Source organism: Polyodon spathula, chromosome 1 (genome assembly GCF_017654505.1).
Source record: "Polyodon spathula isolate WHYD16114869_AA chromosome 1, ASM1765450v1, whole genome shotgun sequence".
Taxonomy (NCBI): domain Eukaryota; kingdom Metazoa; phylum Chordata; class Actinopteri; order Acipenseriformes; family Polyodontidae; genus Polyodon; species Polyodon spathula.
The window spans coordinates 42816371-42843962 of record NC_054534.1 but is presented as its reverse complement, the minus strand read 5'-3'; the positions used below and the strand labels follow the sequence as shown (position 1 = coordinate 42843962).

At 36.4% G+C, this 27592-nt stretch overlaps 1 protein-coding gene across 2 annotated transcripts in view; it reads left to right on the top strand.

Annotated features, from left to right (window-relative positions):
* The window catches only part of LOC121318956 (proprotein convertase subtilisin/kexin type 5-like), a 213500-nt gene that overhangs the window by 10459 nt on the left and 175449 nt on the right, over nucleotides 1-27592 (top strand). For both annotated transcript variants that reach the window (XM_041256193.1, XM_041256183.1), the window contains exon 3: nucleotides 15494-15607. In XM_041256193.1, the coding sequence (XP_041112127.1) occupies nucleotides 15494-15607 (114 nt within the window). The remainder of the gene's footprint in view (nucleotides 1-15493; nucleotides 15608-27592) is intronic.

Below are 27592 nucleotides of genomic sequence, written 5' to 3'. Positions count from 1 at the left end.
TCACCAAAGTCTTCTGGGTTCCAACAAGACTTGATTGTCAATTGCTTGTCAGTTGCCTTTTTTCTCTTGGGGGAAGGGAAAAACACATTCCTAGCTCTCCTGTTAACCAACCATTCTCTGCCCCTAACGCATATGACAGAGTGATTAGCAGGTAGTCATCCTATGTGAGTCAGGAAAACAATGAGGATGTCGTTGACCTTAAGAACACATTGTGGAAAAGTTAAAACACTTGAAATATCTGACCATACTGCTTCCAAAATGTTCTAAATTAGAGAGACCTTTTGCGTGATATGTGCTGCTTGCACACCCAACATCTGAGACCTGTATATGGAAGATTGTTATTGAAATGATTGAGAAATTTATGAAAAATTTCCTTCTGGCAAAATAGATAAAAAATGTAAAGCTGAATAGTCATCACAAGAGTTGTGGTTATACGCTAGCCAGTGAAAAGGTTCTGAGTGGGTTGGCATTAAACATGTCAATACATGCTGTATATGAATTGTATATGTCAAGTTTACATTGTTCAGACTAGAATCAAATGTTAATAAATGTATTTTCATAAAATGAAAAATACCCTCTCCTCAGAAAAATAAAAATGTTATGGAGCAATCCTGTGTCTACACTAAACTAATTTGATATATGCACTTGCAGCTTTCAGGTAAAAGGCAGTTACAAAGATTAGATTTTCTTGTCAAAATACAAGATGTATGAAAAACACATTTTTGGAAAAATGAAATGAATGGACAAATGATAGGCTAGCCTGAATGTTTTTATTTGTTTAAATTAAATTGCAAAATGTAGCACCAATAACACAAAGTATGCACTATTTATTTCAATAAACCACTCTAATAATAATGTGTTTCTGTGAATGAGTTTGTTCCGCATCAGTGTTGGCAAAGCTGAGTTGAAAATGAAAATAAACAAGTACAGTCAGCACTGTATTATCTGACCCCTGCCATCACAGGTTCCCTTGAGTGATAAATGAGAGTTTTATGAAACAGAACCAGAAAAATCTAACCCTATTTTACCTGAAATAATAACTAGAGACATAAACACAGACCTCTCAACTCTCCCTTATTTGCCATGTTTTTTTTTTTAACTCTTCTGCAGGACAACTCTCGGGACAGATTCTCTCCCATATTTTGCTAAAAACTACTGTTAAACCCCTTCATGTCAGCAAACCTGTATTCAGTGCTCGAGGCAAGCTGAAATAATCCACAATGGCTTAAAAAAATGTTAAAAAAATTATATATATATATATATATATATATATCTATATATATATATATATATATATATATATATATCTATATATATATATATATATATATATATATATATATATATATATATATATATATATATATATATATATATATATAATATATATATATAATATATATCTAAAAAAAAAAAAAAAAAAAAAAATAAAAATGACGGACTGCAAATTATTAAAACTTCTTTATCTTTATTTAAAACTTTGAACATAACATGTAAAACGCAATTGTGTAACAGATCAACTATAATCAAAAAGTGCAAAGAGGGTTGCACAGATCTTTCGCTAGACCTGCTGCTATTTCTTGGTATATGTGTTTCTTTTGTGTTTGTCTCTGGAGTTTCGTCCCACAACGCTATGACAGCTCTGCTTTCTTCCTCTCCCCAGTTCACGCCCCGTTTGTCAGAAACAAACAAACAAACAAAAAAAAAATTGTAAATTCAAATATTCAAGACGCTTGTGTATCAAGTTGTTCTCTTTTTGTGACGCTGCAACGGCATTGCAGCTTCTTCCTGTTTAGATTCCATGGGGGAGGAGCTGAGCAGCACTCACATTGTGTGCGAGCCGTCCTAAAGGTCAGGTGAGTTTACACTGCCTTTCAGACTGACCTAAGCTGGCGCTGAGCCACGTCTTTAGTTGGCCCGTTTTAGGACAGCTGAGAGTAGGCCGTGTGCGTTTATACTGCAGAAAAAAGACCCGAGACGGCGTAAAGCTGTTCTAAAAACGGACAGTTAAATGCAACATTCGTACCTTAGGTTCTGCTAGATTCAGAAGTACAAGAAGGAAGCCAAGTACATAGCTATGTAAACAACCGATTGTTCTGTGAAAATGTGTTCCATTTACTAAAATAGAAAAAATAATAAAAAATACTTTTAAAAAGACCAATTTCTCATCGGCTTATTTATTTATTTTAGATTCTATTGATTTATTAGTATTTCTATGCTGGACAGCCACTATAATGTCATTACATTTATAAAAAATGTGCACGGATTAATCTACCGATTTAACCTACTGATTAATCAACTAATGCCCATAAATTAACCGATCAAAAAATGTTAATCAATTGACAGCCTTAATAACGTTTTATTTAGCTTGCTAAAGTAGGCTATTTTGAAAAAACAAAAGTGCAAACTTTGATGTGTATAATCAAGTTTCTGTTTGCAGATCGGTAGATTCAATCTGACCTAGGACTGTTTTGTTTCAGATCCTGCTAAGAAACTGTTATGTTCATACCTCCGTATGTAGGCAGCTTTATTTTTTCAGAGTAAAAGTACAGGGGCCAAACCATATACTCCCCCCACCCCCTGTCGGAAATGTGTGTGTGGGGGCATAGCCTCTTGGCCCCCATGGCGGTGGTGCCCCTGGTCTAAACATACTTGGCAAAATTTTAGTCCTTGTACGTCAGACCTCATGCACCAAGAGAGTTACAAAGAAAGATGTCTCTTATGGCCCCTCACATGTTCTGCTTTGGTCGTACTCCTCAGATTCAAGCCCCTCAATCTTAAGAGGCATCATGCAAACTGATGACACAATTGTTTGCATAATTTCTATCAATTTAAATCTATAATGTTTATCATAATATCGTCTAGTGTAAATTAGTGCATTATTTAGCAGACACTGCACAAAGGTACTCTAATTTTTGAGATGCAGAGTTATTAAAATGACAATATTTAACTTATTTAAAATGTTTGATTCATAAGGTGTGAAACTTTGAAATCTGAATTATTTTTCACTATATTCTTTATTGATTGTCAGCTGTAAGATATATGTTTTTAGTGGGCTGTCTCTGTAGACAAAAGCAGTGTAAATTAATAATGATGTTGCATTAATTTAAGTATGTTTGTTACTGTGTGTGTGACTGAGGGTTTGTGAATTATATATATAAATTATATGTGAGTATATAGTTTTGGTTTGAGGTTTAGAGGTATGCATTTTTAAATGTGTATGTGCTAGACTTCCACAATTCAGAGTTTTTTTTAGCAACAGAACAAAGGTACTGGAAAAAGAAAACAAAAACAGGCAAAGTATAACAGTAAAATGTTGTTGTCCCCTCCATCGGAAGATATTCCCCACCCTTGCTTCATAGATTTATGACTGTACTTTTTTTGACCTGTAAGATTGCACCAGTGTTTGTGTTCTGTAAAGGTGTCATTTGGCTCTGACTAGTAAATTCAGAATCCTTTGGCAGCTGTGCTAGCAGTGTTGCTGGATGTGCATATTACACATGCTCCTCAAGACACACCTGTTCAGGCAGCATCTGGAAACCTCACAACTCTCGACTATACGGGACTATATGGCACCTAACTGTACCAGGGCACTTTCCAAATAAGGGTTTCAAAATCAAAATAATATTTCTTTTTTAAATTGATAAGAAAACACATTGAGTAACATGGTATTGAGTCTATAATTCATGAAAATATATTTGTTCCAGTTTAATTTTCATTAAAAGAGTGTTAAATATGTAATATTAGTATAATGGTGATGATTTCCAGTTTGTATCTGGTGCATTTTCTATATGAATTATGCTTTTAATTCCAATATAGTGAAAGAAGCTTGTTTTTCAGGTGTAATATTCAAGCACAAGTGCTTTTTTGTCAGAGAAACAGCCACAGTTTTGGTAGTTTCTGGCAAACTCTCCATAGATCCATGAAATCATCAGTATGTTATGATAATATTCAGTTGTACATCTTTGTCAACCAACGAGGTGACTCAGTCAACAATTTACATGGTTTGGGGCATTTTTGACTGCCTCTACAAAGGACATAAGATAATGAGAATTGTGTTTTTTTGAAAGTTTAACATCAATTTATGAAACATCTGATTACAACTTATTTTCTAAACAGTATAAGAACCAAAAATCACTTATAAAAACCAGCCCATTTTCTTCTATTTGAAGTCAAGTGCAATGAACTTTGAATATCAGTATTGATTAATTCATGTATTGAATTAATTTCTTACAAAACTGTAAACATTCTATCTAAAGGACCTAAAAGAGGCATCAGTAATTTATAGACCACGATGAGGTCTCACTTGGTGATAATTACATCTGATTGAGTAGTACCCAATAAACGTTTGTAAGCTTGGCAGAGCGACGGGATGGCTGTGGCTCTGATATTTTGCTTGAACTTCATTGTCCATGCATTTTTTGTCCTCTGTTGCATGTTATGTTTGAGAGAAGGGTTTGTATGCGTTTTTGTCAGTAAGATGCTCTTCCGAGCCAGTCTATCAACAGTGAGGCATATGTTCTCATGTTGGCAACAGACGCATGTGTTGCGATCATGGTTCTTCACTTCAGTGATTTAGCAAGGTCAATATCTGACAAATTGTCTGTAGGAAATGGAAAGCCTACCACCAAACTCTTGACTATACTCTGCATAAAGCTCTTGAAGAGACTGGAAAAGATGCGTCTTTGATTTTTGTTTCCTTCCAGCAGTGTCTTTTGTGCCAGGGAGAAGTCGACTGTTTTCATCTCTTGATATGAAGGCTTCTACTCTGTGTTTTTTTTCATTGGCATTGTTTTTTGATGACCTAGGCTTATACTTTTCACTCACTTTAGATGGAAGTTTTTCACTCCTCTTTTTTGCTTGGTGCTCATTTAAGTGTTTTTTTTTTTATCTTTCGGCCTTCTGTTTTTCAAGTTTACTCTTTTTTTCAATGCTTCCTTTTCCTTCTCCCGTCTTCTCATTATTTTCATCAGTTTACTTTCCGTTGTTTGTTTTGGAGGTTTGGGCTTAGATGATGATGCTCTTGGCTCATTTATGCCATTACGACCTGGATCTCCAATTTCCACTTCTAAAGCTAGATCTAAAGCATGATTCCTGTAATGGGATTTCCGGAGATGGAGGGGTCAGTTCCAGTAGAGCATTTAGGTCTCTCTCCTTTTGTCTTCTCGCTTTGGCACTTCTCCATTTCTTCCTAAATTTCTGCTTCTGCCCTTGTCCTCTGTCCAAATGTAGGAATTTCTCCCTTGTTTTTTTTCTTGATATCTGTAAAAGATTTCAGAGAAAAAAAGAGAAAAATTTAATAACCCATAACAATGTGTTTTTCTTTGGCTGCTTGGCCGACAGGCAATCCAATTTTTTACTCTAACAAGATAATGTTCTGTGGTTCAATCAGGCAGCAGTTTCTCAATTGAGATTCTGCTCACAGATCATCCTAGTAAAACAAGTTTAGAAGGATCAATGTTTTTTATTGGTAATGCTTGAGTGATTTCCGGGGTGACCAAATCCCGCGAGGATTGCCCTGTGTAACACCCCTGACAACTCAAGCAATCCTATCTAGTCAGCGCTCTGGTATATGTCACGTGTCTGCTCAGTGAAACGAAGGGTAAAATGGACACTATGACAGCCAAAGTTTACACTTTTATAAATTGAAGGCTATAATTTTTTAAACAAAGTTATAAACTGCAATTACAAGCTACACTACTCTGCTCACCAATATTCACATTTTGTTATCTTGTTGTTATCGTTAACGTTATTTCCCTACCCAGGAAAAAAAAGAAATTGAATGTGATAGCTAATTTCACTGAATCAGATTTAGCACGTAGCATGCTAACATCGCTGTTTTCATTTATTTAATGTGGTTAATAAAATGTACCGGTAATTTTATTTTAAATGTATGGTGCTTGCTTGTAACTTATTGTACCGAGTGCAGCAGCAGTCTCGGGTCCAAACCGTCAGCTGAGTGTACATATACTATTTACATCCTCGCTATATGGCCTTAATTGTACGATTTAATACTGATTAAAAAAACAAAAAAATAAATCAAACTGCTGCTGATGTTGGCTCGTACCGCTCTGCATCAGACACGGCAAAGCAACATTTGATTTTCTCTTTTTTTTTTTTAAATAAGGAACCAAATTAATATATAATTATTCTGATTCAAAAAAGAAGATATTTGTGATGCTCAAGATTTGTCACACCAGAGGAATATATTCTGATTATTGACAGGCCTCATTACAGTCACCCACACAATCCAATTATCTTGAAGGTATTCTATAGTCTATTTTGTTTGATCATATAATTTTAGCTGATAATTTCTTATTATATCATTTTTTGGGGCGTCGCACCAAAGGACATGAAGTTGACACACAGTGAGAAGGGTATCAGAAAGTGGAATTATTTAGATATTTCTGAGAATAAATCTCTCCTCTTCCTCACAGCATGTGGTCCTCCCAATGTCTTCTGTACTCCCTGGTTCAATGACTTCTCAATACAAGCCCAGTTTTTAAACACAATCTGTTGTCACATCAGAGGATAGGAGTTTAAGGGATAAAACTTATTAAACTGGTACTATTTGGAAGTAACTTAGATCAGCTTTATGTCTTTCTATAACAAAGTAAAAATGTGTGGAATTATACCAGAAGAATTTCATTTTTTAGTCATTTAAGTAGAAATGTTTGTGTTTCATGTTTCACAACCTTGCTCAGGACTTCTAGTTTTCTTCTGTATTACTCATTTTTTGTCAGGACATCAAAAATGACATAGCATGTCAACTGCCCACCAGTACTTCCTAAATCTTGCTTTTGACTTTACTCTTATATGTATCCATATTCATGTTTTTTTTGCAATTGCTCTTCCTTGAAATCACTCTCATTCTGTCATCACACTTACTACATGCTCATACTGGACTTTACTCATATAAGCAAATATTTTTACTATAAGTTTAACTGCTCTTAGTCAAACCCGCTCTTACATGTAATTATTTACTGTATTCTCTATTTTTTACTCTTATTTGAATTTAATCTTTTTGCTATTGATTTGATTGTACTTTACAACTGCTCTTATCTGTAATATGATACTCTGTAATGTGATATTCTGAAATGTGATACTTTTACAATGTGACATTTCATAATGTAATACTTTGTACTGTGATATTTTGTAACAATTGTAAGTCTCCCTGGATAAGGGTGTCTGCTAAGAAATAAATAATTGCTAGTTTCATGTAATGTGGAGAACAAAGTTGTACAGGGAAGTGTGATTGGATTTCAAACAGCTGGAGTTTTTGTTTTAGAGAGCTGCAGTGAAAACCACATAGATTAAGAAATTGCAGAAAAACAAGACACTCGCAACTAAGCCATTAAAGGTAAATCCATGTGAGAGAGCCCAGCATACTCACTGCATGCTTTTATTCAGGTGCATTGTTTTGGCCCTTACCATAATTAGTGCTAGAGGTGAAAGAGAGGAGAATGACTCTTCTTTGAGAATAATGTAATTGAGTAAATATTTTTTTTTAATAATGGTGCCAAGAAAAACTAAAACTTTTTTTTTTTTTTTAGTACAGGTTGCACAAAAAAAGTTAATTTCTCACACTACTGTTCTACTTTAATTTATCATCGATTGGATCGAGCATCTCTTGCTTGACATTTCTTATAGCATGTCAGTAAATGAAGGCTACTTTTAATGTACATTTAACAAGTTGCATTCTGACCTAATTGAAAAAGCTTACATATTTTTACATATTGCTGAGGGTAATTGAGAGTGCTAGGACATTGTTCACTTGATGACTGCACAGCATAAATGTGGGAGCTGCTTTCGTAAAGTTCAGATAATTGATCTTAAACATGTAGGTGTGTTTCGTCAGCTGGTCAAGTTCTACAGCACTTTTAATTAAGTAATAATTAACTTGCATCCAACTTGAGATTCCCCTGCTGTTTTGTGAAATGTCTGATGGTGTCTGAAATTATTTCTCAAAACCCTGATTTTTCTTGTGGCTTTTGGAAGAAGAGGCAAATACCAAGTTAATAGGGAATTCCCTGTTTGGATAGGCGCTGGTACCACTTAGAAATAATTGTGGCCTGTTAGGTTTTCTTATTAGCACATGGTTCAAAAATGTATTTGACTGTTTAGCATTTACAGAGTGTAAAGAATATGATTCCTGACATTAGCAGTTTGATGCATTCCAGACTTTCATATGCTCACACTTAAAATTAGATAAGATGCTTCTAAATTTAAACAGCGAGAAGCAAGGATATGCCATTTTGATGACTTTTAAAAGGTGTCCCTTACCTTGCTGCTTCATTTGAAAGGGCTTTCCATGGTGTCTGAGGGGGAGGGTCCGAAAGCCACACTGCATCCAGTGTTTGCTACTCTCATTTAAGTGTATTGTTGTGATCGGGACCCTGGAGTTTGATTAAGGGGTGGGGAGAACACAGTCAACTTGTGTGTGAAGCAATATTAAAAGAAACAAAGTTTGACATCAAGTCCTTCTCAATATATTCAATCTCTGAGTGTATGCACAGTTAAAAGCCTGTGGGTCCCTCCCCCACATTATCTCTAGAATTAGAGTTTGTAAAAATGTTTTGGACTTTTCCACTGTGCATGCCCTTTGTTAATATTGTGATAATCAAAAGTAATGTCATAATGGTTTAGGATGCTTGTTCAATGTTTTACTGCATTAAACTCTTAACTGAACATCAACTAGAAACAACCTTGAATTACACACCTCCTGAAGTGGAAAGGTTGTTAAGGTGTTTTTAAGGACTGATAATGAATGCAGTTATGGACACGATAAATAAAACAATGAATAAAATAGACACATTTCTTACACGTTTAAATAGATATCTATTACTGTGTGGCACTTTACATAAAAAATACACTAAGCCTCTGTAGAACTCTTATTTTAGATTAATGATGTTAATAAAGTTAGATTTATGAAAGCACTGTTGAAAATTGTCTTGATCTTGACCTCATAATATTAGCATTTGAGTAGTCTAATTTCAGTTATTTGCAATATATATTGAGTATCAGCAGTTTATATCCTTAGTAGCATCACATTAGCCTTTTTTTATGACGTGAATCCGAAGGATCTAACAGTAGGAGATTGTAACAGCCATTTCATTTGTGGGGAAAAAAATAGATCAATGGATCATTTTTTGACCAGCTTCCTGCTAAGACTCTTATTGCCCATATTTTCAGTCACCATAATGATTTGGTGCAGAATGACTGAAATAACATTGCGTTTCGCATTGAAATAAAGCTGGACGTACTGTTAAATCTGTGTTCTGTATGTGTACGGCACCATTATCGTTTTCAGGAATCTAAATAGTTTATCTAAAAAATTACACAACTGCACAAGAGATATATGAATTCAAGTGGGACATGTTTTTGTATGGTGTCCTTGCATTTTTGAGCATTCTCCCTGGTGCCCCAGTCAGTCTCCCTGAAGCCATGTTAAATCCTAATGAAGCCTGGCTTGACTTGCTCAAACTTGTGTAAGAGAATTTTTTGTCCTGTAGGTATCCTGAATTCTTTTTTGTTTAAAGTTTACCCCTTTCCAATGAGAAAAACATGTTTTCTTTCTTTATTGTTGCTTGGATTAATTTCCTACCCGAAAGAAATTATTTTAAAATAATTTTAAATACCAGATTCTGACGAGTCAACACCCTGGTTTATTTTTTTTAGACACTGCAGGCATTTTTTTGTATTGAACATTTTAATGCTATAGTGCTACTTTGGATGCTAAGTAATTTCTTACTTACAGAGATTATGTAAAGCCAATTATTTGAGTGTTTTATATATTTTTTAAATGTAGTGACTTTTATTCTAATGTTATTCACCTAGAAATGCGGTTTTTCATGGTTTGCACTGCACACTGTAGCTTTGAAGTTAAATGTTTGTTTTGTGAACATATTTGAAGTGACAAATGAGTGGACATACATAAGTATGTTAACTACACCTTTTGATTCTTTAGCGTGACTGTGTGCTGTGCGCTACCTTTTGAATTTTAAGCATGCCTAATTGTAAACGTAGTCTATCTGCCTAATGTTAATTAACACATACTTTTGCCTTAACGACAACTTGACAATCTTATTTTCTTTGGTGTTTACAGTTACTGGTATTTGCTTTACAATAGTCCAGGACTGCTTGCTTTTTATTTAATATGCTTATCTTATAGTGCTCTCCACAGCTGGCCTGGCATCCACTTCATAGCTGGCCTGCCACCCTGCTGTTTTAATATTTGACAAGTCTTAAACAGAGCCTTCCTTTGCTGTGTAAGCGTGTTTTCAATGTAAGATCGTTGCAGACATTGAAGTGGCACTCCTAAATTACTGTTAATTTAACACGACTGAAACGCAAGGATAAATGTTTCTTTATTGCTCAATAAAAGCCCATTTGTTTCACAGTCCTTCTGCCCTCTAATAGGGTAAGAAAGAAATTAGCTCATTATTGTTTGTGAGGGCTGGCCTAGCCCCATTTAGACTCAATGGTATCAGAGTGCTCAATTACCTGGGTGACTGGCTCATTTGCACCCAGTCTCCAGGACAGGTAGAGGCCCGCACAGAGCTCGTCACTGGCAACCTTCATCACTTGGGCCTGTCTGTGAATTGTGCAAAGAGCTAGCTGACACATTCGCAGACGGCCTGATCTGGGAGTGTGCTTGGACTTCAGGTCAGTGCTGTTCACTCTGTTGGATGAGTATGGAGAATAGTCGCCTGTTTGGAGATTTTTCAACTCAGTGGAGCGCACACTAGTGATGTTTCAGAGGCTTCTGGGCTTGATGGCAGCAGCTTTGCAGACCGTTCCATTGGGTCTCCTGTGCATGCGCCCTCTCCTGCCCTGCTTCAACAGCAGGGTTTTTCAGCCCGCGTTGAACCGTGGCTACCTGTTTACAGTGTCTCGCCACTGTCTGATGGACACAGCTTGCCCATCTATGCCTAGGCGTAGTGCTGGGCAGCGTCATCAGAAGGGAGGTCATCACCACGGATTTATTCTGCCTGGGCTGAGGCACTGTGTGGAATGGCATGGAGGCACCGCTTGGCAGAAATTTTTGCAGGAGATTCCAGGGAGACATGAGCTTGCCTGTAAGGATAACACTACAGTGGTCGCTTACATAAACCACCAGGACGACCTCAGGTCTCCCAGTCTTCATCGCGTAGTCCGCAAGCTTTTGCTCTGGGCACACGAGAACCACCTGTCACTGCGGGCAGTGCACCTGCCCAGGTTGATTAACTGGGCGGCGGACCTCCTCTCAAATGGAGTTCTCAGCACCTCAGAGTGGAGGCTTCATCCAGAGGTGGTGAGTCTCATTTGGCAAAGATTCAGGAGAGCAGAGATAGATCTCTTTGCCTCCCAGGAATCGACCCACAGTCCCCTTTGGTTCTCCATAACAGGAGGTGGGGATCTGCTTGTGATAGATGCCTTGGCACACCAGTGGCTGAGGCAACTGTTATATGCCTTCCCACCACTCGCCATGCTCCTGCTGTGTCTGAAGAAAATCAGGCAGGACCAGGCCAAGGTGTTCTTAGTAGCCTCTTATTGGCCCAGGAGACTAGTTTTCAGCCCTGATACAGCTCCTGAGCGGCCAGCCATGAAGACTGCCCAAGCGCCACAACGTACTCGGTCAGAAGTGGGGGACCTTATGGCATCCTGAACCATCTAGCCTACAGCTCTCTGTTTGGCTCCTAAACAGCTGCATTTAAGCCATCTGGGTCTGTTCAATAGGGTCATTGACACCCTACAAGTGGGGTGTCTTTCAGCCGTGGTGCCTGCCTCGGGATGTTTACCCCACAACCTGCCCTATGGCAGTTATACTGCAGTTTTTGCAGGACCTGTTTGACGAGGGGAAATCCCCCTCCATGTTAAAGGTCTATCTGGCAGCTATTTCAGCTATGAAGAATATTATTCCTCACTGGAGGCTTAACTAGGTTACTAGGTTCTATAGACTGAATGTCGTTGATCCACAAAATCCTGGCTTTGGAATATTAAGGGAGGTTTCTGGGTCGACCCTTACCACTTAGACATAGAGGTGAGTTTCTCCCTCAAATCTTTTGCCCTACTTACTTGTTACTGGGATTCCTAATGGTAACGCTCAAGGTAGCATTCAGCAGTAGTGCCTTGCGGTGGCTTGGGTATACTCACCCATTAGGTAAGGGTTACATTCCGTACTTGAAAGGGAACATTAGGTTATTATCATAACCCTGGTTCCCTGAAATTGAAATGTAACCATTAATCTTCAAGGTCGCTGCGCCTGTGATTGCAGCAGGCTTGAGGGAAAAATTACCCCGAGATCTGTGCATGCAGGCCTTTATACCCTCTGGGGTGGGTGTGATTGCATCACAAGCTCTGCTGAGTAGCTTTGATGTATCTTATTCAGGTTTCGGGGTCTTTAGGCGGTAAACACCCATTAGATAATGGTTCAGTTTCTATTTCAGGGACCAGAGTTATGATAATATCGAAGTCTTCCAAAACACAAAAATATAATAACACAATTACAATATGAAACATATATACGTTTCAACGTTAACAGATATTTAAAAAGAAAAGTAACAACTTACTTTAACATAGTGGTGCTTTATATCCATGGAGAAAAACAAGGTCTTGTTATATTGTTTTACTATTCCATGCCATCATCAGCCACCTCAGAATATTTCTATACTTCACTGCATACAGACTATTCACCGGAAGTAATTTAATCTTCTCTGCGTGTAAACGCACGCCACATTTAAAAGTATTAAGTAGGGTGTTATGCTGAATGTTGCATTATTTTGAGATGTGTTTTAGTGTTTTAAAAGTACATCTCATTTATAATACCGAAAGTTCACATTTTAAAAATACATTAATAATAGTGTAAGTAAACGCATGGAAAAAATGCAATAAATCACTGATGCATGCGCACATTTCAAAATAATCCCAATAGTGCTTAATGCAGCATGGAAATAGCGTTTGGTATCTTGTGAGCATGTTCTGAATGGAAGAAAAATAAAAATCGCCTTCAAAATCACACAGCAAGTTAAGTGGCCTCCATCTGTGTTAAATTGTAGTGATTCACATGATTTCAGGATAAATTCAGCAGTTCCTGTAGGTTCCCTCTGCTGGGAAGTGCATTTCAAAGCAAAGACTCAACCATGAGCACCAAGTTGCTTTCAAAAGAACTCCGGGACAAAGTTGTTGAAAGGCACAGATCAGGGAATGGGTATAAAAAAATATCAAAGGCCTTGAATATCCCTTGGAGCAGGGTCAAGACAATTATTAAGAAGTGGAAGGTGTATGGCACCACCAAGACCCTGCCTAGATCAGGCCGTCCCTCCAAACTGGATGACCAAGCAAGACGGAGACTGATCAGAGAGGCTACCAAGCGGCCAATGGCTACTTTGCAAGAGCTACAGGCTTTTATGGCCAAGACTGGTCAAAGTGTGCATGTGACAACAATATCCCAAGCACTCCACAAATCTGGCCTGTAGGGTAGGGTGGCAAGAAGGAAGCCATTACTCAAGAAAGCCCACATTGAATCTTGTTTGAAGTATGCAAAAAAACACTCAGGAGATTCCCTAGCCATGTGGAAAAAAGTTATGTGGTTTGACGAAACTAAAATTGAACTTTTTGGCCTAAATGCAAAGCTTTATGTTTGGCGCAAACCCAACACAGTGCATCACCCTAAGAGCACCATCCCTACTGTGAAGCATGGTGGTGGCAGCATCACGTTATGGTGACTGGGGCACTTGTCAGGATAGAAGGGAAAATGAATGGAGCAAAGTACAGAGGGAAGTCCTTGAGGAAAACTTGCTGCCCTCTGCAAGAAAGCTGAAACTGGGATGGAAGTTCACCTTTCAGCATGACAACTACCCAAAGCACACAGCCAAAGCTACACTGGAGTGGCTAAGGAACCAGAATGTAAATGTCCTTGAGTGGCCCAGTCAGAGCCCCGACCTAAATCCAATCGACAATGTGTGGCATGACCTGAAGATTGCTGTCAGTCAGTACTCCCCAAGGAACTTGACAGAGCTTGAACAGTTTTGTAAAGAAGAAGGTGGTTAAATATTGCCAAATCTAGGTGTGCAAAGTTGGTAGAGACCTAACCCAACAGACTCACAGCTGTATTTGCTGCCAAATGTGCTTCCATAAAGTATTAACTCAAGGGTGTGGAGACTTACATTAGTTTTTTTAGAGAATAGTTATTTAAGCCGCTTTTCCTGTTTATTATGTTTTGTTGTGTTAAGTTTGTTTTTAGGTGTGTATCACTTTTAAAAAAGATGATCCTGTTTCTTAATTATTTGATGCATGTACTATTTGAAAACAAGGTTTAGTTTCCTGGACGGTGAGAGGAAACAGGTGAAGGTACAAAGGTTGTGGATTTCTTGCTTTGCTTGATTTGTAGCTATTGAATGTTTGAAAGACATTTGTTAATCAGGTTCTTGGAAAAAGAAAAATGCCAATTAATGGAATAAAATGGTTCAATAATACTTTGTGTGATGTTTGCCTATGAGGCTGACAATGATTGGAATGTATAGGGTTTGTTGCATCTTAATATAAAATAAACTTGATTACATTGTGTTTGTATTTTTAGCAGTATTAGCTATAAAAAATAATTCTCTGTGAGCGCACATGATTTTTTTTTTAATCCCATGATACCACGATATAGACATTTATTATTGATTTCGAATGGTATTGAGATCATATCAAAATATCGATATCGGCACCCACCCCTAATAACAACCTAAAGTTCTCATCGTTTAAAAAGAAAAAAGAAAAAGAAAAAAATTGTAATATTATGACTGTCCTCCCTAAAGAAAAGATGTGTTGACACTACTGTTATTAAAAAGTTGTTTCAATATAATACTACTACAGTGATAGTTTTAGACGTACCAGTAGTATGAACCATTGCACACTGGTGTTGAACATATAACTTACCGGTATACAAAGGTAAGAACGCTTAATTGTGCCTCATGCTGGTTGGGTGGTGTTGAGTTGAGTTGATACGTCTATTACATGACAATGAGGGTTTTTTGCACGTGACCCCTCCTTTGTGCATGATGCGTGGAACACGCGACCCCCCCCCCCCCCCCCCCCCAATTCCCAAGCGAACAGCTTCCAAATGTTTGCAAGTATGGTTGCAGAAACATGGTATCACATCAGTACCAGATGACCACAGTATCTAGACTCTGCAATGTTAGTTGTAGGTTGTGTTGCCATTGCTGGTAATGCTGTGGTCTGCTCGTGGTTTTCATTTGGTTTCTTCAATGTAACACACGTGTATTATACCATATCCCAGTGGTATATCATACGTTTTTCAATGTGGTGTGCTTGTACATTTTAAAGATGGTTAGTCATACTTCATTTTGTGCAAGCGATGGACTGCAGTATACTTGTTCGCTAAAGTCTTATTAATATGAACCCAGGGTTTAAAACTGACTGTCCTGAGAACTGGACACTAGTCTGCAAATTATTTTATTGCTAAAATCATCCTTACAGCAATATTTTATTTTGTTTTTCTTGACAGGTGGAATGGATAGAGCAACAGGTGGTTAAAAGAAGGATAAAAAGGGATTATAAAGACAGCCCTCCTCAACCCATGTATTTCAATGATCCTAAGTGGACAAGTATGTGGTATATAGTAAGTATGCATCTCTCAATCTTGTATATGGATTTCTTAGACCTAGCCTCAAATTTTATTGAGTGCTACTTCAGAAGCTGTAACGGGAGAGGAATACAATGGCAAGCCAAATTATCATTTAGAGATATCTCGCATTGCATTTTAAGATATCTTTAAATATTTAGAGATGTATGTAAATCATTTGCAGACATCTTAAAATTAATTTGAGATCTGTAAATAAACCATTTTGAAGATATCTTAATTGCATTTTGAGATATCTAAAAATGAAATGTAGCTATCTCAGTTTAATAACCATACATTTAAATTATGTTTTACTAGCATGGTATCCCAAACTGTCATTTAGAAACGTTTCTAAATAACTTCCTGTTCATGTATAAATATCTCTAAATCATTTAGAGATATCTCTAAACTATTTTAAGATCTCAAAATGGCTTCCTGTTCATTTAGAGATATCTGTAAATAATTAAGGCATCTCTAAATGACTTCAGAATGGACTTCCTGTCCATTTAGAGTAATCTCTAAACAAAAAGGAAGTTATTTTCAGATATCTTTAAAATTATTTAGAAATATCTCGAAATGAACAGGAAGTAATTTTGAGATATCAAATCAAATTTCAGATGTCTGAAAATTATTTAAAGATATATGAAAATGTATTTTAGGTATCTAATTTAAAGCTCAATTTTAAAGATATCTGGAAATCATTTTCAGATATCTCTAAATGTATTTTAGATATCTTAAAAGTATTTAGATATATCTTTGAATATGTGAAGATATCTGCAAATGATTTAGATATGTTAAAATATTTCGAGATGTCTTGACATTCAATTGAGATCTCTAAATGACAATTTAGCATGTCATAGAATACAAGTTTAATAATTATTATTAATTTGCAATGTACCTTATACTGTAACACTCAGGAATGTATTGCTCTGTGGTATTAGACAAATATATATGTTTAAAATCATTATGCTGACCTTGATGCTTCAGTGTCCCACATTCATATGCACTTATACACTTAAAATGTTTTCTTTAAGTGCTACTGTCACAAACCAAAGTAAACCAAAACATAACCTCAGTGCACTCTGCTTTATCAGAAACGCTGCTCTCTTTGTAAACAACGATACCCTTCATTAAATAAAGATAAGTAAATAGTATAATGTAATGTAATTTAATTCTGCTACAAACTATCAATTACAAAAACAAATCATATAACTGTATTGCATCAATATCAGGGCCTACTAAATACATCAATACCATATTTCTCAAAAGTAGCATCTTGTGTCCTTATTAAGGGAAACGAAAAAGAAAAAAAAAACACCACCAATAATACAATAATAGGGGTTGAAAACATTAATATCTGTGTCTGGCAACGTGGTTAATAGTGTGCAGGTGCAGGTGATCAAAGAACAGACAGACAGTTGTAATCCAGGTGCAAAGGTTTGTTTTTATTTGTGTTTGTCCAGTAACAAACAAACAGTAAATAATAATGCTGGTAAGTTGTATAGCGTTGTGTATTACTTACATTTATAACCCCCAGGCTGGTCCCAAAAATAATAGTTCCGTTACTGTAGTTCCACATTAAACACAAAACACATTAAGCCAAACCCTTACAGTGCAGTGTACTATACATACCTAGTTAGCATTGATTAAATTCATGCTGGTCTGTCAAAGTTGTCTTTTGTTATTGCCTGAATAATTTCTGATTTCCCTGGAGTTTTTCTTTTCTTTCAGCATTATAAAAAAAAAAAAAAGTTTAGGTAAGGTAGCAGGAGTAATTGAATTGTAATAAAAGGCAATCGTGCTTTTGGAACACTTTACCGTTAAACTGCAGAATTGATTCAAAATGTTGCACATAGTGCCCACCTTGGAATCCCCTTTTTTAAAGGACCTCTGTAGATTATTCCGTACATGAAATTGTGTGCCCTTTGATACCATAGAGGAATGTCAGTGTCTCACAGTGTATTTAAGTTATGGCAACATGTCTTTCTTGTATTTATTGTATCTTGTAAAGTGCTTTGTGATGGTGTTCCACTATGAAAGGTGCTATATAAAATAAAAATAGATTGATTGATCAATCACAATCATCAGGGAGGCATCACAAGACTGCCTAGATATATACATATGTAAGTACTTAGTATATTATTTAAACAGATGTGAGTTTGGGTTTTATGATTGTTTATAACTATGCTGTAAAAGTGAGATGTATCATGTACAATGTACAAATGTAAGTAAAATTATAAATAATGCTACATAAATTGTCTAGTGGCAGGAAAATGTATTACTGTCACCGAGATAAGATACAAAACATGGGATAGTAACATGATGATTGTTGCTTTACATTGTCAACCTTTTTTATTTTTGTTTAACTATTGTAAGATTTCAGTGAACCATCATTTTTTTTAATTTATTTTTTTTATGGAGGGCATAAGACCTAAATGGGATTCTGGTTAATGATTAACTTATTGTTTGACCTGCATTTGCTACTTTGACCTGAATTTACCAGAGCTGTGGAATTTCAAGGTTTATGGGAAACAAATGCTTATTGAGAATTTCAACAACATTGTATGCCAAGTTAATAATTTGGTAACATGTAACAGAGTGAACACAATATTTCCTCACCATTTAAAAAATATAATCAACAAACATCACTGGATTATTCACCTGTCTAACTCTGTAACGCAAAATAAAAGCTCTAGTAAATCTTTAAAATGACTCTATATTAAATTGTATTTATAACACGGCTTGGAAAAATAAAATCTGATTGGTTAAACAGGATCACATGACCGTGCGTATATCTAGCGTATACCATGGCTTGCATACTAATGAGCCGCTTCACACTAAATAAATCACGATGCACCACTACATTCTAAATTCCATGGCAAACTGCCATTTTATTTGTTCTTAGTTACAAAACCCCTGCCAAAAAAATGAGTGGCATTTCACTTGTTTCCTTTAATGTATTTGGGGATGAAAATCCACATAACTGATACAACACCAACTTTCTGAATGAAGACAGCAGTCCATCTGAAAAAAAAAAATAAGTGCACCAGCAAGAACAGACACAACAGTTGATGAGGAACCAGAGCTCTGCGTTTAGATTTTACTACTACTACTGGCCCCTCGGGCCACTGCGCTAGTGTTTTTACTGGCCCGGATGTAATTTTATCTTGCCCAATATATTTATATATTTTTTCATGATGGTTTTTATTTTCAGTATGTTTCTAACTGTGTATGGAACCAAAGAGAGCCCATGTCTCAAAAGAAAGTGGCTAAACGATGCCTTTCAATATATGTTACTTCAGCCAATTAACATGTATATAGCAAGGGCTAAAAGGAGTACAGTAATCCAAACGTGGGTAACATTGAAATTAGAAAGGTCATTTAACATTATGATAAATATAAATACATACTAAATGTTAAGCACAACAATGCAGTGACTATAAGAAAAGGCAAGATACTTGGAGTTGGAAAGGAGTCATTTTTTAACTCTGGACTGCAGTTCAATGTAAAACATCTACTGTTGACTTTCTGTGAATGGATGGAGTAACGGCAACATTTGCACTGACCATTAAAAGTACAACCAGGGATCCTTGTTTTGAGTTATTTACAGGTTATTGAATAAACAAAGTAACTTGACTTTGATTAATCTGATGTCAGTACTTGATGGCTAGTTGTAATTAGTAATGTTAAACTATTGTAATGTTGGAATGTATTTTCTATTTTGGCCAGGTTACAATATTTACACTAAGATTAGGTTATAAATATTATTTGTTAGAATTAAACAGATGTAGAATATTTAGTTTACTATATTATAGGTGTTATTTTATTCTGAATATACTACAGCAAAAATTATTTGGTGGTTTGTGCAATATTATGCAACTGTTGCTTTAATTGGAAGAGATACTCACTGTGACGTTGCTGCTTATTGAGTTCAGTGTATTTTAATTCAGTAAACAAAAGAAAACTCGTGCCTACGGAAATAGGGTACAAAACGAAGAAATCTTGTCTTCGACATTGTTTGTACACTTTGTGAAACCGGCTAAACTTTACTGGCTACACTGTTATGCTGTCTCCTTGTGCACACGCATTTGTCTTTTATCTTTTGTAGCGTAAGGGACCAGAGTTCGGGTAATCGAATATATAAAAATGCATAAAAATACATTCAACTAGGAAACTATTCTAAATTCCCATCCCTAATCCTAATAAACACTATTAAAACAATATTCATAATACAAAATAATAACAGTCCTACTTAGAGCATTGTTGCTTGTTTAGTCTCTCCCAAGTCGGCGCCAATCTTGCTGAGTGATACCAGCGTGTCCTGGAAAGATTGTGAACGGCATTTTTGACCTGAACACATCGGATCCCAAATCAAAGTGTTAGACAATTTGATTGCGTATATGGGTATCCATCGGGACATCTTACTGTGAGACTGGATATGATGTAAACGAAATGTTTAATTCACAGCAAATAAAGCTGCTCTTTTCTGCAAGTCTGGGAAACTGACCCCAAACAAGGCAAAGCGTTACTTTTTTCTCTCTGTCATAATGAAGCCTCCACTCTAAATGTTTGTCTTCTTTTTTTTTTTTTATATTCTTTAGGATTTATTGATTTCGGCACTTTCCTTTTGGCTTATTGGTTGCTTAGTTGTAGAAAACCAGATTTGTAAAAGATTTGCCGCGGGAACGAGTACCACCAACACAGCACTTCATACGCAGTCTCAGATTCTGACTGTACAACAAATATGACGCGTGGCGGGAAAGTTAGGGTTATTTCGTAGATATGTTTTTTAAAAATTGTTTGTAAAATAATTTTCAGCTTGTTGACACACTGGACGGTTTTCCTGGATTCATGAAATGGAAGCCATATGCACTATGTATATTATACCAGTTAAATGTAACTGGCCCAGTCGGGCCTGTGGTGCTTCATAACTACCGGCCAAACTGCACTCTCTACCAGCCCCAGACCACCGGGCCATGGTTAATGTCGAATCCTGGGAACACCTAAATGAAACAGAAGGAAACAAAGATTGAAAAAAAAAAAAAAAACTACAGCATGGGCTGGTTAATGTACTTAAAGAAAAAAATATGGACATTCATTTTATGGAAATATATCAAAAAAAAATCTCAACAATAGAAGGGAATTTTTTGCCAGTGCAAGAAGTTAATCTAAGGACCAGTTTTATAACACTGAGCTGGACTAAACACATATTTTAACAGTAGAAGTTTTAACATCTCTGCTGACAGCGAGTTTAAAACCAGCAGTAATGTATTCATGTCAGTCAGGAAAACTCTTGAAAAGCAGGTAACGACAAGGCCAGACACGACCCTCCAAATTGTTGGCCTGGATTTTAAACATCTGCGGGAAACTGGGTTACTGTCTCCTGACACCACAGTCGGATTGGTGAGTAAAGTCTGGTCAACTTAATCTGGCACGACTTGGATGCAAGGGTGTCTGACAAATAACAAAAACATATTTTGAGATCCAAAAGAATGAAACCGTACTAGAATATCAGTTAACTTTATAGTAATGCTTGCATATAACGAGTTAACAAACTCACTTCAAAACTCCAGCTTCAGTCTCTCTGTCAGCTGCTCTCCTTGCTTCCTTAGTGTAATTTGAATCTCTGCCCATCATCCAGTTTGTGCTCAGCCCTCTAGTTTCTAGTTTGATGCAGATATTTGCAATAAACAAACATGTGCAATTCATTTTTAATAAGCGAACAATGAATTAAATGAAATAACATTTTGGACTATATTACACTGTGGATAGATACACAATAAAAGTTTCTGGTTTTGTCTTAATTTAAATGTGTTGAAATTATGGTGTTATTATTTTTCTTCCCACAAATGACAGGTATCCTTGTTATAAGCGGTATAAACCACTTTGGGCCGTGGTATATATCATGGGAACCTCACGGCCCATCGTGGTTTATACCTTACTTGTAGAATGGCAACCTGTTTACATTATGCAGTATTAGATCTGATCCTTTCTGTTCAGTTTTGTATGTATAGAATTACTAAACCACATATCGGAGATCAAGACGCCTTAAATAAATATATAAATATGTCTTAAAGAAAACAATGTGTGAAGATCTCAGTTGAGTTGGAGATTTAAGGTCACTTTCCCATAATAATGTTTGTATGTTTTTAAAAACAAGGCAACTTGGTTGAAGGTCAACTCCTGAATACAGTGTGCTTTATAATGATTGAATTCATAACAATTCAGAGGCCTGTAATCAGGGTAGTAGAAGATGAATAACGAAACCTGTTAAATAAAATGAATACAAAGGGCAGACTAGCATTTTTTCATGTTGCTGAAATTAAAATTAGTTGATTTATATATATATAAATATGTATGTGTGCCATAAGGTGCAAAAATCAAAAAGAAAAAGGTAATGTAGGAACACAAAAATGTGAATAATTGGTAAAAAATCAATTACATCAGGATTTTTTGGATTACAAGTCCTTCTTCAGCTGGGTGGAAAAAGCAGTGTTGCTGTTGCTGTAAACAAGTTGTCTTTCAAAAGAAAAGTTCCAGAGGATGATGGCATGATGACTTCATTCCAAGAGGTCCCAAAGTGCCTAATTCAAAAATGAATTTGCATTCTTTTTGCTTCCTGGCTGCATCGGTCCCATAACAGTTTATCCCACAAATGGTGATGTCTTCTGCAGTGTGGTCATTTGTGTTAAAATGTCTGGCAACAGGAGATGTAGAGGTGTTTATTCTTATACTTCATAGATGTTCCACAAAGCGATGAGCTAAACACAGTTGTGTTTCTCCAATGTACAGTTTGTTACACTTCACACAACCAATGCACTACACTATTCCTGGTGTAAGTAAAAATCTCATGAATAGTGAATGAAGATTTTGACCCTTTGATTACTGTGTTGTTGTGGATGTATTTACAAGTAGCCTAGCGAAATCTGTTGAACGGAAATTAGCCTTTTAAATTGGCCAAAGCTAGGACGCATGTTACTATGGACTAAATATTATCTTAGATTTTTGTCTATGTAAAACACACCATATACTTCAGTAAAATATGTACTGAATACCGTATAAAACTGAGCTAATTCTGAGCTTTTAAATGATTTCGAAGCAAATAAAAGCATTTTCGTTTCAGCTTTATCGTTAAAGATTTCACACGTGGCAATACTGCCCTGCAATTACCAGTGTTTTCACCAGGAATTTTTCCCAGCATGTTGTTGGGAGGAGCAGGGGGGCGGGAGTGAAGGCGGGGCCAGGCGAGGAAAGAAACGGAGATCCTCTCAACCCCCTGCAGGCAAGGCAGGACAAGCCGTGCACATGCTTACGCTTTGTGGAAGTAGTTGTCAGGATAATGTTCTATATCTATGGCTGTCAGCAGGTAGATGCAGTCTGCGTCGTAGGTTGACGTACTCCCTAGCATGTACGCCATTCCACTGAGGAGAAACTAGATTTTTGCCGTTTCTGTCCGACTGAGAAACCTGTTTTTACCTTTCAAAACATTAACATGGCCTACAATTATGTGGATATAATTAGTGTTGTTTTTATTCTTCTTTCAAAATTAGCATAAATGTTAGGTTTTCTAAACATTTTTTTTTTTAATTCACGACTTTTTTTTTCAATCATAGCCTACTGCATAGTAGCAGTTTCTGCATGTGAATTGTATTATTGTAATTGTATTGTGTATTATTTGTAGTTATTTTGTAGTTAAAATAATATAGGTTACTTATTGAAAAAAAAGCTATACTAACAACGTGCATCATCTCACGTTTTAAATATTCTAATAAACTTTGCTGTGACCATGTGATTGTGGAGTTTTGCTTTTTTTCTGATATATATATATATATATATATATATATATATATATATATATATATATATATATATGTGGTTGTTGCACCATTAAGAGATGTAATTTACACTTGATCACACGTGTGCTTGCAAGAATAAGTGGAAAACCCATTTGTGACTGTTGTTCAATAATTAAGGAATATACAACATAAATGTTTTTTCCACTTACCATAAGTAAAACTGGACATGTACTGTGTCCCACATTTTATATTTTAAAACCTACATACTGTATGAAAATCCATCTATGGGAACCTGAAGCCATACAAAAGGATTATTGTAAAATTGTGGAACTTTGGATTTTTTTCTAAAGACCTTGAAATAAAAAAGATTGAATATCTCAAAACTGTTAGGAATATACATTACTCTTCTTCATCTGAACGATTTACTTTTTTAACCCAGCTTGTTATGCTACATTCCCGCTAGCTGCTCGTCACAAGCAAAACATTTTCCCTTGCGGTTCAACTATTCAGCTAATTCGCTACAGTGGCAAAGGCTTTGAAAAATGTACTTGTGTAGACTGCCAGAACATTCAATGTTTAGTTTGATTTCATTTTACCAAATGAAAGCTCTTTAGCTTGATCACGTAAAATATGCATGCCACAAACTGGAGTACAGAGGCTCTAATAATAGAAACAAACAAACAAACAAAAACCAAAAAACCCACATGGCATCCAAACGGGGGAAAAAAAATTATATAAAGACCAATTACCAGAATCATGTTCCAGAAGATGCAGCCCAAGGAATACCAGTCACCCATGCACGCAACTAAAATATGACCATGATACTAGTCACAGGGAGGTGAAGCAGTCTTGGTTTCAAACTTGCCCTCTGGTCACAAAAGAACATGTTCACAGACGGCAAGCCAGAAACATGCAGCTTCAAGATCTAGATTCAAGCTAAGTTTCTTTTTTTTTTTTTTTTTTTTTTTGCCATTGTTTGCTATCTCTTTAAAATGTGTTGAAATATATTTTAGAAATAGTAACAAATTGGATTCAAAGGAGGAATAATTTAATAAAATAATAAACACATTTATTATTTTAAAAAGAAGGATTTGTCTCACTATGATTTTTTGAGTTTTAGAATGTTAGAATCAGTGCAGTATTTTACAGTAGTCACAGGTGAAAGAACATGGTAAAAAAAAAAAAATGTTTTTAAACACAGTAGTGGCTGTACAATCCTACTAATATTATTAATCACATTAGCACAAGCTTGTGTAACTAGAGCTGCGTTTGCTCAGGGATGCATTAATATTAACATACACTAATATCACTGTCTGCTGGCACAATTTTGGAGGGAGTCTGAGAGAAAAAAATAGACCAAAATTTGGTGCTTCTTTCATTTGTTTGGTGTGCAAAGAAATCAAACATGCAATCTTCAGGTGTGAAAAAAGTTATTGCATCTAGTTAACTCAACCCAATTAAAGGGATAATTAGGGTCAGCTGTTTGAATACTTTGTTAACAATCAGGCCTAATTTGGGCCAGCCCTGCCCAATATAAATCTGACTAACTTTGGCCCTTACCATCAGATTGAAGTTGTCAGCACACAGGTTCTAGAAGCACATCATGCCACGATCAAAAGAAATTCCTGAAGATCTCCGGAAAAAAGTTGTTGATACCTATCAGTCTGGAAAGAGTTACAAAGCTATTTCTAATGATCTGGGGCTCCACCAAATCACAGTCAGAGCCATATTGTCCAAATGGAGAAAGTTTGGGACAGTAGTGAATCTTCCTAGGAGTGGCCATCCTGCCAAAATCTCTCCAAGAGTAAGGTGTAAAATCGTCCAGGAAGTCACAAAGAACCCTAGAACAACGTCCAGGGATCTGCAGGCCTCTCTCGCCTCAGCTAAGGTCAGTGTTCATGACTCCACCATCAGAAAGACACTGGCCAAAAATGGGACTCATGGCAGAGTAGCAAGGCGGAAACCACGCTCACTAAGAAGAACATGAATGCTTGTCTCAAGTTTTGCCAAAAAGCACCTGGATGATCCTAAGCAGTTCTGGAACAATGTTCTATGGACAGATGAGTCAAAAGTAGAACTTGTTGGTCATCATGGGCCCCGTTATGTCTGGGGAAAACCAAACACTGCATTCTACAGTAAGAACCTCATACCAAAGGTCAAGCATGGTGGTGATAGTGTCATGATCTGGGGGTGCTTTGCTGCATCAGGACCTGGATGACTTGCCATCATTGAAGGAACCATGAATTCTGCTCTGTATCAGAATTCTATAGGAGAATGTCAGACCATCCATCCGCGAGCTGGAGCTGAAGCACAGCTGGGTCATGCAGCAAGACAATGATCTGAAACACACAAGTAAGTCTACATCAGAATGGTTGAAGAACAAGAAATTTAAAGTTTTGGAGTGGCCTAGTCAAAGTACAGACCTAAACCCCATTGAGATGTGGTGGCAGGGCCTGAAACAAGCAGTTTATGCTTGAAAACCCACAAATGTTGAAGATGTTCTGCATGAAGGAGTGGGCCAAAATTCCTCCACAGCGCTGTGAGAGACAGCGGTTGCAGTTATTGCTGCTAAAGGTGGCGTAACCATTATTGAGTCTAAGGGGGCGATTAATTTTTCACACTGGGGCATTGGGTGTTGCATAACTTTCTTTAATGAATAAATTAAATAAGTTTCAAAATTTGGTGTTATTTGTTCACTCAGGGTCCATTTAATCTAATATTAGATTTTGGTTGAAGATCTGATAACATTCAGTGTCAGAAATATGCAAAAATGCAGAAAATCAGATAGGGGGCAAATACTTTTTCACTGTATTGTAATTATATGTATTGTAAATGGTAGGGTCTGGCATTTTATGGCAAATATCTGCATGTTTTCAGATAAAATACACATCTTTTTACCTTGCTGAAACAGTATGTTTATAACTTGTTTATAGTATTGTTAAGTGGGTAAAGTTTTTCCAGTGTGGCTAAAAAATGTTAAGTTACTTTAGCCACAATGGCTAACTAAATTGAAGTCTTAGAGGGAACGTAGTTATGGTATAATAATAAAGATCTGCAACGGTGTTGCTTGTTACAGAGCTGTGTATCAGGGGCGCACCCAGGATCTAGTCTCATCTGTCAACAGGGGAATTTGCTAATAAAGTTCAGTGAAGTTCAATCTCGTCTCTGTGTCGCATGCATTACACGCACAAAACTAAAGAACATGCTGTCACAACCAACCCATTGATTCAGAGGTGAAAGAAGTATTTTAAGCAAATCAACTTCTCACATAAAGGAATAATCAACAATGTTTAACAGGATTATTATTATTATTTGGCCGTTAAGCAAACTGAAAACACAGAGTAGCGGTCTGATTACAGCGTCATTTTTCCAGTTAGCAACGTAGTGTCCCGTAACGCTCAACAGCGCTGGTCGAGAAACCTGATTACTGCATGGTAGTACTGTGATTATTCCACTATGTTATGTTGTGAACCATAGTTTTAAAACTGAAAGACAGCAAATGCTTATCATAAACGTTTACTGGTTCTTAAAATGAAGGGCCATATAAGAACGATAAATACTGTAACTAATTAGAAGGCCTTCTTTGTTGTTCTCCAAGTTGCTGCAGTTACATTGTAGATGCTATAATGAGTTACTGTAAATGAGATACTGTTTTAGCAGACATATTTAATAAAGTAAAAAAGACAGAGACTGTTTTTGGACAACGAGAAAACCTTAAATGTTTTTATTTATTCAAAGACTGAAGAAGCTGTCTGTTCTTTTCTGTTTCATTCTTTGCTTGTTTGATGTTTTCTGTTCGCAATTTGAACCAAATAATTTGATCTTTGATGATTTTGATCATTTTGATCATTTTTAAATACTCCTGTCATGAATGGTTATTTTTGTTGGTAATTGACCAAATTCTGACAGAGTGTAACATAGACACGTCAATTTGAGGGAAAAAAAAAACATCAAATAAAGATGTATTTACAAAGATACAACCTCAATTACGCACATAAGAAAACGGCATATGGAGGCCGTTGTGGCCGTCTCCTGTCACACAGAGCATTACAGTTATTTGCTGCTTCTCATTTCCAGTTGTTCCAGACAGATATTCCAAACAAAGCTGGTGCTGTTTGTTAGAACTGAGCCTAATAACAAAACGCTGAAATCGTAAGTTTTTCTTTGAATTCCTCAGGAATGCGAATGA